Source organism: Panthera pardus, unplaced genomic scaffold (assembly GCF_024362965.1).
Source record: "Panthera pardus isolate Hobbes unplaced genomic scaffold, ASM2436296v1 HiC_scaffold_2, whole genome shotgun sequence".
Lineage (NCBI taxonomy): Eukaryota > Metazoa > Chordata > Mammalia > Carnivora > Felidae > Panthera > Panthera pardus.
This window is the reverse complement of record NW_026526765.1, coordinates 101,163,207-101,175,411: the sequence shown is the minus strand read 5'-3', so window position 1 is coordinate 101,175,411 and position 12,205 is coordinate 101,163,207. Positions and strand designations below refer to the sequence as shown.

Below are 12,205 nucleotides of genomic sequence, written 5' to 3'. Positions count from 1 at the left end.
CATCACTATGCTCGCTTCCCCATTCCCTTCAAATTTCTGCCAGTGTCACCTTCTCAGAGACGCCTTCCTCAGCCACCCTGCTGAAAGCGAAATGTCCCCTGCCTCCTCCTGGGATTTCTTACTCCCCACAGCACTTACTGCCACCTAATACTCCGGATAGCGTACGTGTCTTTTTTTTTTTTTTAATTGTCTTTCTCCTCCTTATTAAAATAGAAATTCCAGGAGGGCAAAGGATTTTGTGTCTTGTTTATTGGCATGTGTTCAGTACTCACTAAATATTTGCCGCATGAATGAATGAACGCATGCCACGTCTTTGCTGTCCAGATTCACTTCCTGAATGCAAGATTCATCCGTTTTTAATAGTTCATTCTGCAGCTCTTTTTCTAAGGAGTCTGTCTGGTCTTGTCTTTTTTCACTACCACACAAGCTGGAAAAGGCCACTTGGTTTTACACAGGCAGGAGGTGACCCAGCCTCTTTCCTGAAAGTAGGTCTGCTATGAAAACGAGCACCTTGGAGGCTGGTGGTCATGTCTTTCATACTTGAGTGCTGATCGGTTTCTAAGGATTTTAATTTAGTCAAACAGGCTCCAAAAGACAAACAGTCCAAGCGGCAGATATATCCCAAATGGAGGCTAATCTGATCGTCCTTGGTGCCAGTACATTCAAGTCCGTCATGTGTGGCCAGCCCGCAGTCATGTGGCACCGGGGGGGGGGGGGGGGGGGCAGCTGTGTCAACAGGGCCCTCGCAGGTCCGCACACGACGTGACCAGAGACTGAGTTTCAAATACAGGAGAAGGAAAGCATGAGCGGGGAAAGCAGATGGAAACCCCCTTGTACAAAAAAGAGCTGTTAGCAGGCCTGTGTAGGGAGAGCACTTTCTGTATTCAGGGCCTGTGTTCTTAGAAAGCTCCGTGTCCACTGCTGTTGTGAAATCACCCCTGCTGGCTCTCTGCTTGTTAGCTAGGTGTACTTTGAGGCCTCTCTACCTTGGAAATATCCTGACACTTTGACCAGGATCCCCACCCGGGACACGGATTGCTGCAATGTCCTTGGGATACGGTGTCTATATTATTACACTGATTAAAAAGCCACGTAATAAAAAGCCACATTCTGAGTTCATGGCACTGTGCGTCCTCTGGGTGATGGGTGTACCTAGGAGGAACAGCCAGAACATCTGGTTCAGGCCCCTGCTCCGTACGAGTCAGCTGGGGAGGTCAATTTTTGCCCTTGGGCCTTGGTTTCCACAACTGAAAACGGACCGGTTTTTAGCCCCCCATCCTCTTTGGCTCCAGCCTTCTCTGCGGCGCTGGAGACATACTAAACAAGTGGAGGCTGTAGGTAGAGTGGGTAACGCAGGGCCTGGCACAGAACAAGGGGTGGTGGTGTCATCAGTATTATGCATTACCGTGACAATCAGTGATGTTCAGTCAGGGCAGAGATTCTCAGAGGCCAAGGCACTCCGGCTGGGAGAAAGGCGACATCTGGCCACCGGGACAACTGTCCCCAGCAACTCCCAAAGCAGGAACGTGTCCAGTATGCCTCCCTCCCCAAGCCTCATGTCTCCGACCCGGGGGGGTCCCGCACTCAAAGTCCAGGGAAGCGCCCTTCCCTCTGCCTCCCTCTGTCCCCTCCTTCTCATGCCTTGAAATCAGCTAAGCAGAATGAGACCTAGAGAACAACTTGCTGTATTAGATATGCAGAGTGCTCACACTTTAAAAAGCTTAAAGCAATTGGCATTAACTCCAGACTGGGTTTCAGGCAAAGGGGACAGGAAGTGGGGAGAAGCGATGGAGCTGGGGAAAGTCCCCAGGGCTCCCCCGCTGTACTTGGGCTGAGCCTTTGATTCACCTTCCACAGCGCCCTGACCTCTGGTGTGGAAACTGGCACGGTTGGGTCCCTGTCACGTGTGGTGAGGCAGGTTACAAATAGCATGGGGATTAGCAAACCCATCCCGAAAGGAAAGGACTGGTTCAAGGGCAGGGAAAGTTACCAGTTTAATTCCGGTAGACTATTAACAATCGAGAACCCGAAAGGGGGTTCTGTGGTAAGGCGGACCGAGCCTAAGTGTGAGCGCGGAAGGGACAGAGCTGACCTGCCCAAGGCCTGCTTCAGTACTGGAGCTAGGAGCTCCTGCCTGGATGGCTCAGGTATGGAGGACCCTTGTCTCACATTCTAATAGAGCGCAAGTTTCAGGGACCTGGTGTCTCCATAACACTTTCCTGGTCGGGGAGCTCGCAGCGAGGGACTTGCTCCAGGGACCACCCCCCCCTTCAAGGTCTCCGGAGGGGCAGGAGTGGCACACGCTGCTGGGTAGACTAGCCCTAGACGGCGTCGTGGCCGAAAGCGCGGCCTCAGGAACGCAGGGCCCAGTCCTGCCTGGGCCACCAGCACATCGGAGAGGGCAGCGGGCGAGTCCCCTTCCCGCGTCTCCCTCTGCCCCAACTCTGGGCCCGGGATCCCGAAGGGAACCGGCTCCCTTCCTGCTGCCTGGATCTCGCAGCGCGCAGTTCGGACAGCCAGGAGGAGAACCTCAACTCGCCGCCCCCTACCTCCCACGGCTGTGGGCCAGAGAAGTGGCGGGGGTGCCCATTTTTCCTGGATTCCTTGCGCGCACGGTCACGGGCGTAGAAGCGGCCAGATCTGCCCGCCCCGGGCTCCAAGGCCGTCCCCCGTCCTCCACTGCCGCGCCGGGCGCGTCTGCGGCCCCGAAGGGCAGCACCCAGTGGCGGCCAGCTCCCGCCAGTCGGCCCTGCCCCGCCGCGCCCCCTCTGGCACCGCCTCCTCCTGTAAATACAGTGGCGGCCCGCCCTCCGCGCCCGGACGCGCAGGTGGGAGCGTGCGGTGCCGGCTGCCACAGGGAGGCCGCGCCCAGCCGGGTGCCCACGGCCAGCGCCGCCTCCCAGAGCGCGTTCCCCCAGGCCCGGGCCAGGCTCCCGGGACGCGACCCGGCGCAGGCAGCGCGCACGCCTGACGAAGCTTCAGGTAAGCGGCTTGGGTCCCCGCGCGGGGTCTGGCGCTGCGCTTTTGGGACCAAGTCTTGGGGAGCGATGCGGCGCCAGCGCAGGAGATCCTGAGCTAAACCTGCAAGGGTGGGAGCCACAAGCGGAACCGCTCGGGGCTGTTGTTGCGCTCCGGCTCCTTAAAACCCACGAAACTACTCCCTGTAAAAGACTTTTGGCTGCCCTTGCCTGGATCCCCAGATGCACCCGAGTTTTAGGCTGGGGGAGATGCCGATGATTTGGAAATGTCCTTTGAAAAATTGTGTTGGGGAGGTGGATTCGGCTTTGGGGACATTAAACGTAGGTTGGTATTTAAAAAAGGTTTACTCTTCTGTTAGTGTAGATGTCTTTGTGTCCGTTTGTGAGTGCATGTATACGAGACAGACAGACTACCCACACGCTATTTTGGATGAGGGATTAATACATATGGCAGGTGTTTAGTCCACTAGTCCATGGAAAAGAGCTACAAGTCCAGTTTTAGGCTTCTATTTACTAGTATTTGGGAATTTGCCTGAAGTCATTTGAAGCCTTGTGACTCGCTTCAGAGTTGAAGGCACCAGAAATTCCTGATAGGACTTTGTAACAGAGAATCACCCTTATCACTGGAACCAGCAAAAGAGATTACATGATCTAGATTTCTTTTTCTTCAATTAGTGCAACCTTGTCTTTAAGTGTTTGTCTCAGCTTATTGCATCTTCATAAATATAGTTTGTCTAGGTCTAAAATGGAAACTTATTTCCCTCCAATATTTCCTTCTCGCCCCAACTTCCTTCTGATTTCAGTGCACATTTTCCTGGAAAAGTACTTCCTAGTGTAAGACTAGCTATTTGCTTTCGTTACCTAAATTAGCTGACCCTCCTTGGGCCTCATTTGGATCTATCAAGATGGCCTTGGCTTTAGAGCCTCAATCTCAATCTCCTTCATATGATCATGGATACAAATGGCACAAAGCATTTTAAGTTTTCTTTCCTTGAGCAGGTAAAAATGGTGTTCACGTTTAGGTTGCCTTTTCCAGTGCCTCAACTTGAAGGGTCCTGGTAAAATATTCCACTCATTAGAGTAAGAAGAGATAACTAGTCAACGTAGTAAACTAGGCAACTTTTTCACAACGGCATAGGGCACCCTTCATATAGGATAATGTAAGCGCGAGGCTTGGTAATCTTGTGGAAGGTACTCTCCCACTTGGTTTCACTGACCCGCTTCTTCCAAAGTCAAGTTCTCTTGCTGTTTAGTGCTCTGTAACTGGTGGTTTTATTGGCTGCTTATTTTTAACTGAGCCTACACCTTTTTTGTGGAAGTGAGAGGCACTTTGGAGGAGGGTGAGTGAGAGGCCATCTGCACGCCTGGGAGGCAAGGCCTCGCCTGACCCACTGTGCCACACACCCCTGGGTCATCCCAGCCCGGTCAGCCAGGCCGGCGCAGCCCCAGTGCCTGTTTGAGAACTCAAGGGGTGAAGTTTGACACAGTTCGCTTAAAATCCACCAAATCCACTCTGTTCCTGAACTGCCTTCCCATTCAATTGAAACTGCTGACCTTGGGCCTCCTGGAGATGTGACAGCCTTAGAAAAGGGCTGGGAATGGAAAGTTGCCACAGTCTAAAACAGGAAATGGAAAGTTAGTTACTGAACGAAAATTTACCGACTTAGAAATGTTCGGAGCAGCTGTGATGAAACGTGGGATGTCTGTAAATCAGAAATAATCCCAGTAGTTCTTCCCTCACTCGCCATTGTTTTTTTGTTTTTTTTTTTTGTTTTTGTTTTTGCCTGGGGAAGTGAGTTTGTAAGACTCATAACAGGAAAAGCCACGCCCAGTTACGTTTATTGTATGGGTTTTGTTTTTTTAAAGATACTCTTAGGTGCATGGTCATTGCATTTCCTCTTCTTGAGTATCTACATAAAATTACATATTCAAAAGTTTCTGAATGCCGGTGCTTCTGACTCATAAACCAGCTCATTGTTCCCCAGTGTATCCCTTGCAGAAAGTTCTGTTCCTATGATTTCATCCTAGTGTGATTTCTGAAATGGCCAGGGTGGGTCAGGAACACCTGTGCCCACTTTAATTTGGTGTTTGGTTACATTTTCAGAGCTGTTGAGACCAACCACCCCACCGGAGGGAAGGAAATCCATTCTGCCTGGCTCTGGGGAAGGGGCCTCTTCTGGCCATGTCTCCTGTAGCTGCTGCTGAGCCAGATGGGGTCCAGCCAGACAGGAGTGTCAGCAAGGTCATTTTCTTCCTTTTTGTCTTTGGTGCCATCCTGTTGTGCGTGGGAGTCCTGCTCTCCATCTTTGGGTTCCAGACATGCCAATACAAAACCTTCCCAGACTGCAGCATGGTGCTGAAGGTCGCTGGGCCTGCCTGTGCCGCCGTTGGGCTCGGGGCCGTGATCTTGGCCCGCTCCCGGGCACGGCTTCAGCTCCGGGAGGGGCACCTGCGAGGCAGTCAGGCAGACCCCGACCGAGCCTTCCTCTGTGGAGAGAGCCGCCAGTTTGCCCAGTGCCTCATCTTTGGGTTTCTGTTCTTGACAAGCGGCATGCTCATCAGCATACTTGGCATCTGGGTCCCTGGATGTGGCTCCGACTGGGCACAGGAACCCCTGAATGAGACAGACACTGCCGATGTGGAGCCCCAGATCTGTGGATTCCTATCCCTGCAGATCATGGGACCCTTGATTGTACTCATGGGATTGTGTTTCTTTGTGGTTGCCCATGTTAAGAAGAGAAACAACTTGAATGTGGGCCAGGAGGCCTCTGAAGCTGAAGACAGACAGATCCAGAACACGGAGCCCGTCCAGGTCACTGTAGGTAGGTGGCTGTCATTCCTACGCATGCTCGTAGCACAGTGGCTGTAGCATCAACTGGGCTGCCCTCGGGTCTGGCCCAGAGTCTCTCTTTTTTGTGTCTCTCTCTTACACACATGTGCACGCATACGCACATGTGCACAGTCCTGCTGCTGTGTTAAGCCCTGGAAGAATCCTTGTACACCTCATCTCCTCCCAGCAATTCCTTATTATTTAGCAAAAGCACTGGGACATTAAGTTGTGACCTTGACTGAGGTCACAGAGCAAATTAAGAGGAAGGTGACAGAAACTGCTAAGGAGAGCTTGGGAACCTTCTGTCACGTTAGAGACCTGCCAAGTGACATGGCACTTTGTGCCGGCCATGCAGACTCTCATCCCTGGCTATCACTGGCTGGTTGTCCTTGGGAAGTCCTTAACCTCTTCCGGCCTTAGTTTACGTATCTATAAAATGAGCCTTGCATTGCTGAGATTCCTTGCAGCACTAACATTCTAGGATCCTGTCTGTCCCAAGGCCAGTCATCTTCTATGTTTTGAGGCGGCTTTCTGCAAGGTTTCCCACGTCGTTCTTCGTTTCCTGTCACTTTATCCATGGCTTCAGGATGGAGGCGAAGTTTGGAAATAGTGGCACAGATGAAACTGAACTGTGATCGCACCTGTCACTTCTTTCCCCCATGGAATGCCCAGCCAGGACTTATGAGTTCTCTGGGTTCTGCAGAACAGATGGAGGAATAGCTCCCAGAGTCGGCCCCCTACAGAACATCAGTAGCTTTTCCTCAGTTTCACACAACCAATGAAAAACCCCACTGCTGTTCAGTTTCACCAATCGCTCTTTTCTTTTTTCAGTTTCCTGCTTTGGAAAGGGAAAAGCTCTGAAGCCGTAGCCTTGACATCTGCAAGGCTCAGCAAAGAGCATGATGGGACAGGAGCAGAGAAGGAGTGTGGTGCACGTTTCTCATGTTCGGGGGGGGGGGGGGAGTCTGGTGGAAGCAGCAGTATTCACGGCAGGGGGTTCCCTGGACTGCCAGCCTCGCATGGCACCGGCCTTGGAGAGCAGGGCACATGGGTTTACAGACGCATCCTTGAGCCATGGTTGAAGTTCCCGGCTTATTTGTGTATTTATGTATTTATGGGGGCCACACCAATATCAGTTATACATTAATAATAGCTAACACAGATGCAGGGTTCATCCTGGGACCAAATACCCATCCAAGTGTTCTTCAAGGACCTACTCTGTCAAATTCTTTCACACCTACAACCACCCAATGAGGCAGCCTACTCTTAGTATCTCCACGTTAGAGATGAAGAAACTGAGGCACAGGGATCTCAAATAACTTGCCGAGGGCACAGACCAGCAAGTGGCAGAGCCAGGATCCCAACCCAGGTAGGCGGCCACGCACACACCATGGCCCTGCGTAGCACTGGTTTTGCCTAGGGTCCTGGGCAGCTGTTACTTGGCTAAAGGGCTTACCCTATGTTGTAGATGTTCTCAGTCCTTTTGGGGAACACGGTGGGTCTAAGTAAACACACGCGTTTGATGCTTACAGTCTTCCACTTACTCGGGAGCATTTCGAGGTATGCCCTTGGGGTTTACTATCGGGGGATCTTTGGGGCTCAGCCTCTCTCCTCGTGGCTGGAGTTGAGGGGCAGCAGAAAGCAGGGCTGCTGGTGCTGGGGCACAGTGACTCCTGGGTGGTCTCATCCTGAGGCTGGCTTTTCCGCTTAACCCTTTCAGTACCATCACCCCTGTGAAAGTCTGGCAGCCTAACTCCTTGTTTTTCTCTCCTTTGATATTATGGGATAGGGTTTAGGTTTTCCGCAGCCATGCCTTTTGGTGTAAGTGCTAAGACTCCAGATAGACGTTGTCTGTTGATGCTCAGTTCTGCCTTATGAAGGATTGGGGTGATAAGAGGCAGTCCTTGGCCAAGTCCCAGAATTCAGCTGTTCCTGGAATGGAAGCCCCTCCTCCCCAGACACACGAGATATCCCCGTTGTGGGCACACTCAGTGCCGCATCCAGGATATACAAGCAGGGCTATGAGCTAGGCCTCCCTTGAGGGATGTCTGCTGTCACCTCCCAGAAGACATCAGGTCCTGGGGGACACAGTGAAAGGGAAATCCAGGGGGGACGGGGCTGCTTTCAGGGAGAGCAGGTTGCAAGGGTGGGGAGGGCAGGGAGCCTCCCTTGCAGAGGGAGGACAAGCAGAGGCTTGGACAAGCCCCAGAGACAGCTGGTGGCTTTGAGCACTTCCTTGTTTGCATTGGACAGGTGACCGGCCTGCTCTAGAGGCTTATTCCTGGGGCCTTTGTTCCACACTGTGTAATTAAAGTGCACAGTCAGCCTTACTTCCTCTGACCTACCAAGACCTGTGAAAAAAACTACATGAGGATCCCAAGATAACCATTATATGTTATCAAGTTTAGGTTAGCGACGTACATTTTAAGCTCTAGGCACCATGTGCTCACGGAGGGAGAGAAAGACTTAACACATTTTTGGCAGGGCTAAGTCCGCTTTGGGGAAGCAGTCGAGGTAATACGGCGGAGAGTGGCCAGCCGGGAGTGTTTCGTCTGACACGTGGATCGGTGCCACTTGCCGGTGGCCTGGGCTTTAAGCACCTTCGCGGGTGTGTTAGAGCTGAGTCAGTCTGCTGTGTGACCAGCACACAAGAACCCAGCCCTCCTGCCCGTTCTCTGAGGCAGGTGCAGTTAGGGATGGCCTGCCGGTCACAGATGTGACAGCCCAGGCCCCGAGAGTCTGGTAACTGGCAAATGGCACCCTGGTAGTGGTAACGAACCTTGTCCTGACCTAGACGGGCCTCGGGTCTGCTGCCCGTACAAACCGGTTGCCTCCCTGTGGTGAATCAAAGTCCTCTCTCCTTCACGTTGCCTAAGCTGTCATTTGGTGCTGCCGGCTTTCCAGAGGCTGCCCTCGGACCTCGATTTCAGCAGACCTCTGGTGCTGCCGCAGGGCCAGAATGATCTGGGCAACCCATGTGGGACGTTCTGTATTGGAATTGGAGTACAAGGTAGAGTTTGCATCTGGTTTCCACTGTCTCCTCCCCACAACACGGGATGTGTTCTGGAATGAACAGCAGCAACAGAAAGGCAGACACAAAAACCAAAACCGAAAACAGAAAAACAAGCTTAACTGGAGTGTGACTTTCTCTTGGAAAGCTTGGGTGAAAGGGTGAATAAAAGCTTGTAGAAGGGCGCGCAGCACAGCTTTGGCAGTTGAAAGAGCGGCTGTGGCCTAGCCTGTTGTCATTTGCTCAGAGGCTAACACCGCATGTAAGGAACAAGGCGCCTCATCCAACAGCTCAGTGTCGATGACTCACAATTTCAAATTGAGAAGGAGTAAGCTTTGCAGCAGGAGACAACCCCAGGAAGCGAATGCTTCACAGAAACGCTTTAGCTCAGACTTGCTAGCAAATAGTGGCCCACTGTTTGAAAAAAACTGTGGTAAAATATAGATCACATGAAATGTACCATTTTAAGCGTTTCTAAGTGCACAGAGGCATTACGTACATCCGCGGTGTTTGGAACCATAACCACTACCAAGTTCTAGAAGTTTTTCATCATCAAGAAGAAACCGTCCCCCGTTAAACATTCATTCCAATTCCCCCTTGTCCCAGCCCCTGGCTACATCCACCCTATGTCTCTGTGAATTTGATAGTCCCACTTTTCAATTCTGGAGTTGGCATAGGTGTTTTGACCTTTTACATACATGGGCCAAACGTAACAATTTATTTTGCTCTTGTTGATGTGCTTGCATTTCTTTCTCACCTGTTTTCAACGAAATACTGTCTTTCCTCAGGTGATGCCGTGATAATATTCCCACCTCCTCCACCACCTTACTTTCCTGAATCTTCAGCTTCTGCAGTAACCCGAAGTCCTGGGGCTAACGGTTTGCTTCCGAATGAAAATCCACCTTCGTATTACAGTATTTTTAACTATGGGTAAGACTTTGCGTTTGCACTTCAAGAGTAAGCATGTTTGACCTTCTCGGGTCTGTGGCTAAGCTCAGGCCAAATTAGTTTTAAGGCTGCGGTACAGGAATCAACGTTAGAGGGGGAGGATCTTTTTTGCTGACATGATATCAGAATTATTGCCTTAATAGTAACGGTACCTTTCAGGAAACTGTAGGCAGCACATACGTGAAAAATTGTAAAGGTGGTTATGCCGGGTTAATATGAAGCCTTCTCCAGCTAACTTTATGAGTTCCTAGCATGGGTGAGCCTCCAAATGTTTAACACTTCATCAGCCAGACTGAGCACTGGGACAGGGCTTGCGAGGCCCCCTATGTTAGGCTTTGCCGCTTTAGATCATCGGGAGATATGGGGGTCCCCTAGCAACCTCCAACAGGTACACAGGTTTTCAGTACCTCATGGAGGTACTTGGGTGATTGGCTAAAATCAGCTTGCACCCTGACCTGACCAAGTTTGGCTTCTCTTCTCAATATTCAGTTGTTCCCTGGGCCTCGGAACCTTCTCAGACTGAATGAAGAGATAGATAAGATTCACACTCCCCTCTGCCACGCTCCCCATATGCCACAAATTAGGACGCATACCTGGGGTTAGATTAAACAACATAAATCTAGGTGTTTTTCCTTCCTGCAGAGGGACGCAGCTGAAGGTTTTAGAGACATGGCCATTGGATGCAAGCGGTGGTTGGTGCAGTTCATAATGGGGAAAGGCTGGAGGCGGCCAGACTGGCTGGGAGGCTGACTTTCATGGCCACCGGGATGTCTGGAAACCCCCACTGCTGGGGATGGGCGCTGCCTTACCTGGTCCTTCGTGTTTTAAGGCCCATGTTCTTGTTGTGCTTCAAACTGGGTGGTGAGCTGGAGATCCAACCAGAGATGGATATAGGAACCGTCCTGCAGGGATGAAGGGGAGGTTACGTTCTGGGCATTTGTAGAATTTTGTTAGTGAATTTTTATATTCTTTACTCCAATGATGAACCTCCCCAAGCCCTAAATAAATGTCTATTAACTTAAAAAACGACAACAACAACTCCTACTTGCTACTACCATGATTTCTGTATGCCACAGTCTGGCTTTACTTGCATTATCTCATGTAATTCTCATGGGTAGGAGAGTAGGCACTCTGATCATCCCCATTTTACAGATGAGGATGCCGAGGCTTAGTGAGGTTAAATAACTTGCTCACGATCACACGGCTAGAAAGCGGTGGAGTAGAAATTCAGAGGCAGGTCTGCCTGGTAGAACTCGCTCCAGTAACCACTGTGCTTTACTGCCTCCCTTCAAGTTTTTGGTTTGATTTAATTTTCTATTTGCCTCAGTCTGTCTGCCTTATGCTAGCTGTCCCGGAATACAGAAACAGAGAAGAGTCAGACAGAGAAGACTAATAACTCTGTGTGTGTGTGTGTGTGTGTGTGTGTGTATACTCATTTTGGATGGCACCTATACGTTCCTACCTCGCGTCTTCTCAATGTCAAGGAAAACAAAACAGGGTGAAATTCTCTTAATGTTACAATCAGCTGTAAGGAAAGTAGGGAGTAAGGAATCGAGATGTATCTATAAGAAATACAACATGGAAGAAATTACTCCTGAGATCCTTGCAAATGCTCCTAAAAGCATATAATTAAACGTTTGAAAAGAACCTCATATTTAATGTGTGTCACTATTCTCTCCTTCCTTTCTGTTCTCCTTCCTTCTTTTTAGTAGGACCCCAACTCCTGGGGGCCAAGGTGTGGGCTCTGAGAGAGATTGTGAGTCTATATACACCATTTCTGGGTCTCCTTCATCCACTGGGATCTCATACACTCCGCATCTCTCCTCTGAACTGCCTCCCAGATACGAAGAAAAAGAAATCGCGGCAACCACATCCTTATCCCCATCTTCTGAGCCTTCCCGACCGTGACTCCAGTTCAATTGTACATAAAATCAATCACTATTTTATATAATTTGTTTTGTAATAAAAAAAAATACAGTGGCATCGGCTCTGTTCTGATTTCCCTGGCTTTTCAGTATCAACATCCGTAGCGAACGTTCTGCACTAAGCGCTCTGGACCACGGGCGAGGCAAAGTGCCCATAAGCTGATTCTCTCATTTAGACCTACTACATTCAACCTGGTAGACGAAGAAACAAAGGTTCCGAGAGGCTAATTAAGTTACCCCGGGTCACACTGCTTCTCAGTGGTGAGGTTGGGTTTTGAACCCATCTAGCTGGGTTCTGAAAGCCAGCCTGTGGCTACCCTGTTTCTGTCAAAGGCTGACCGGAGGCAGCTGTTAATGTTTAGCCTGGCCCATTCTATTTCCAATGTTAACTGCTTCTGAAGCAGAGAAACTAGACGACTCTCCTAAGTTCTTTATTATTTCTTCCTCTTCTTGCCTTCCCTCTCCCCGTCGTCCTTCTTCCTCCTCCTCCTATTCCTCTTTTCTTTCTTCCATT

The 12,205-nt window shown here is 50.5% G+C and overlaps 1 protein-coding gene across 2 annotated transcripts; it reads left to right on the top strand.

The window, feature by feature from the left end:
* The first annotated feature begins 1,960 nt into the window (after nucleotides 1–1,960).
* TMEM171 (transmembrane protein 171) lies at nucleotides 1,961–11,758 on the top strand. 2 transcript variants are annotated; one of them, XM_053907272.1, is made up of 4 exons: nucleotides 1,961–2,147; nucleotides 5,083–5,800; nucleotides 9,607–9,748; nucleotides 11,479–11,758. In XM_053907272.1, exons 2-4 carry the CDS (start codon nucleotides 5,161–5,163, stop codon nucleotides 11,672–11,674), a joined length of 978 nt encoding a protein of 325 aa, XP_053763247.1. In that variant the 5' UTR covers nucleotides 1,961–2,147; nucleotides 5,083–5,160; the 3' UTR covers nucleotides 11,675–11,758. The 2 variants fall into 2 exon arrangements, with proteins under 2 accessions (XP_053763247.1, XP_019318584.2); XM_019463039.2 differs by having other exon boundaries at nucleotides 1,962–2,147; nucleotides 11,476–11,758.
* Nucleotides 11,759–12,205: the final 447 nt, after the last annotated feature.

Coding starts and splice junctions, on each gene's coding strand:
- TMEM171 (XM_019463039.2), top strand. CDS start 5,161: ATGTCTCCTGTAGCTGCTGCTGAGCCAGATGGGGTCCAGCCAGACAGG. Junction 5,801..9,606: donor GCCCGTCCAGGTCACTGTAG/GTAGGTGGCTGT, acceptor GTCTTTCCTCAG/GTGATGCCGTGATAATATTC. Junction 9,749..11,475: donor TACAGTATTTTTAACTATGG/GTAAGACTTTGC, acceptor CCTTCTTTTTAG/TAGGACCCCAACTCCTGGGG.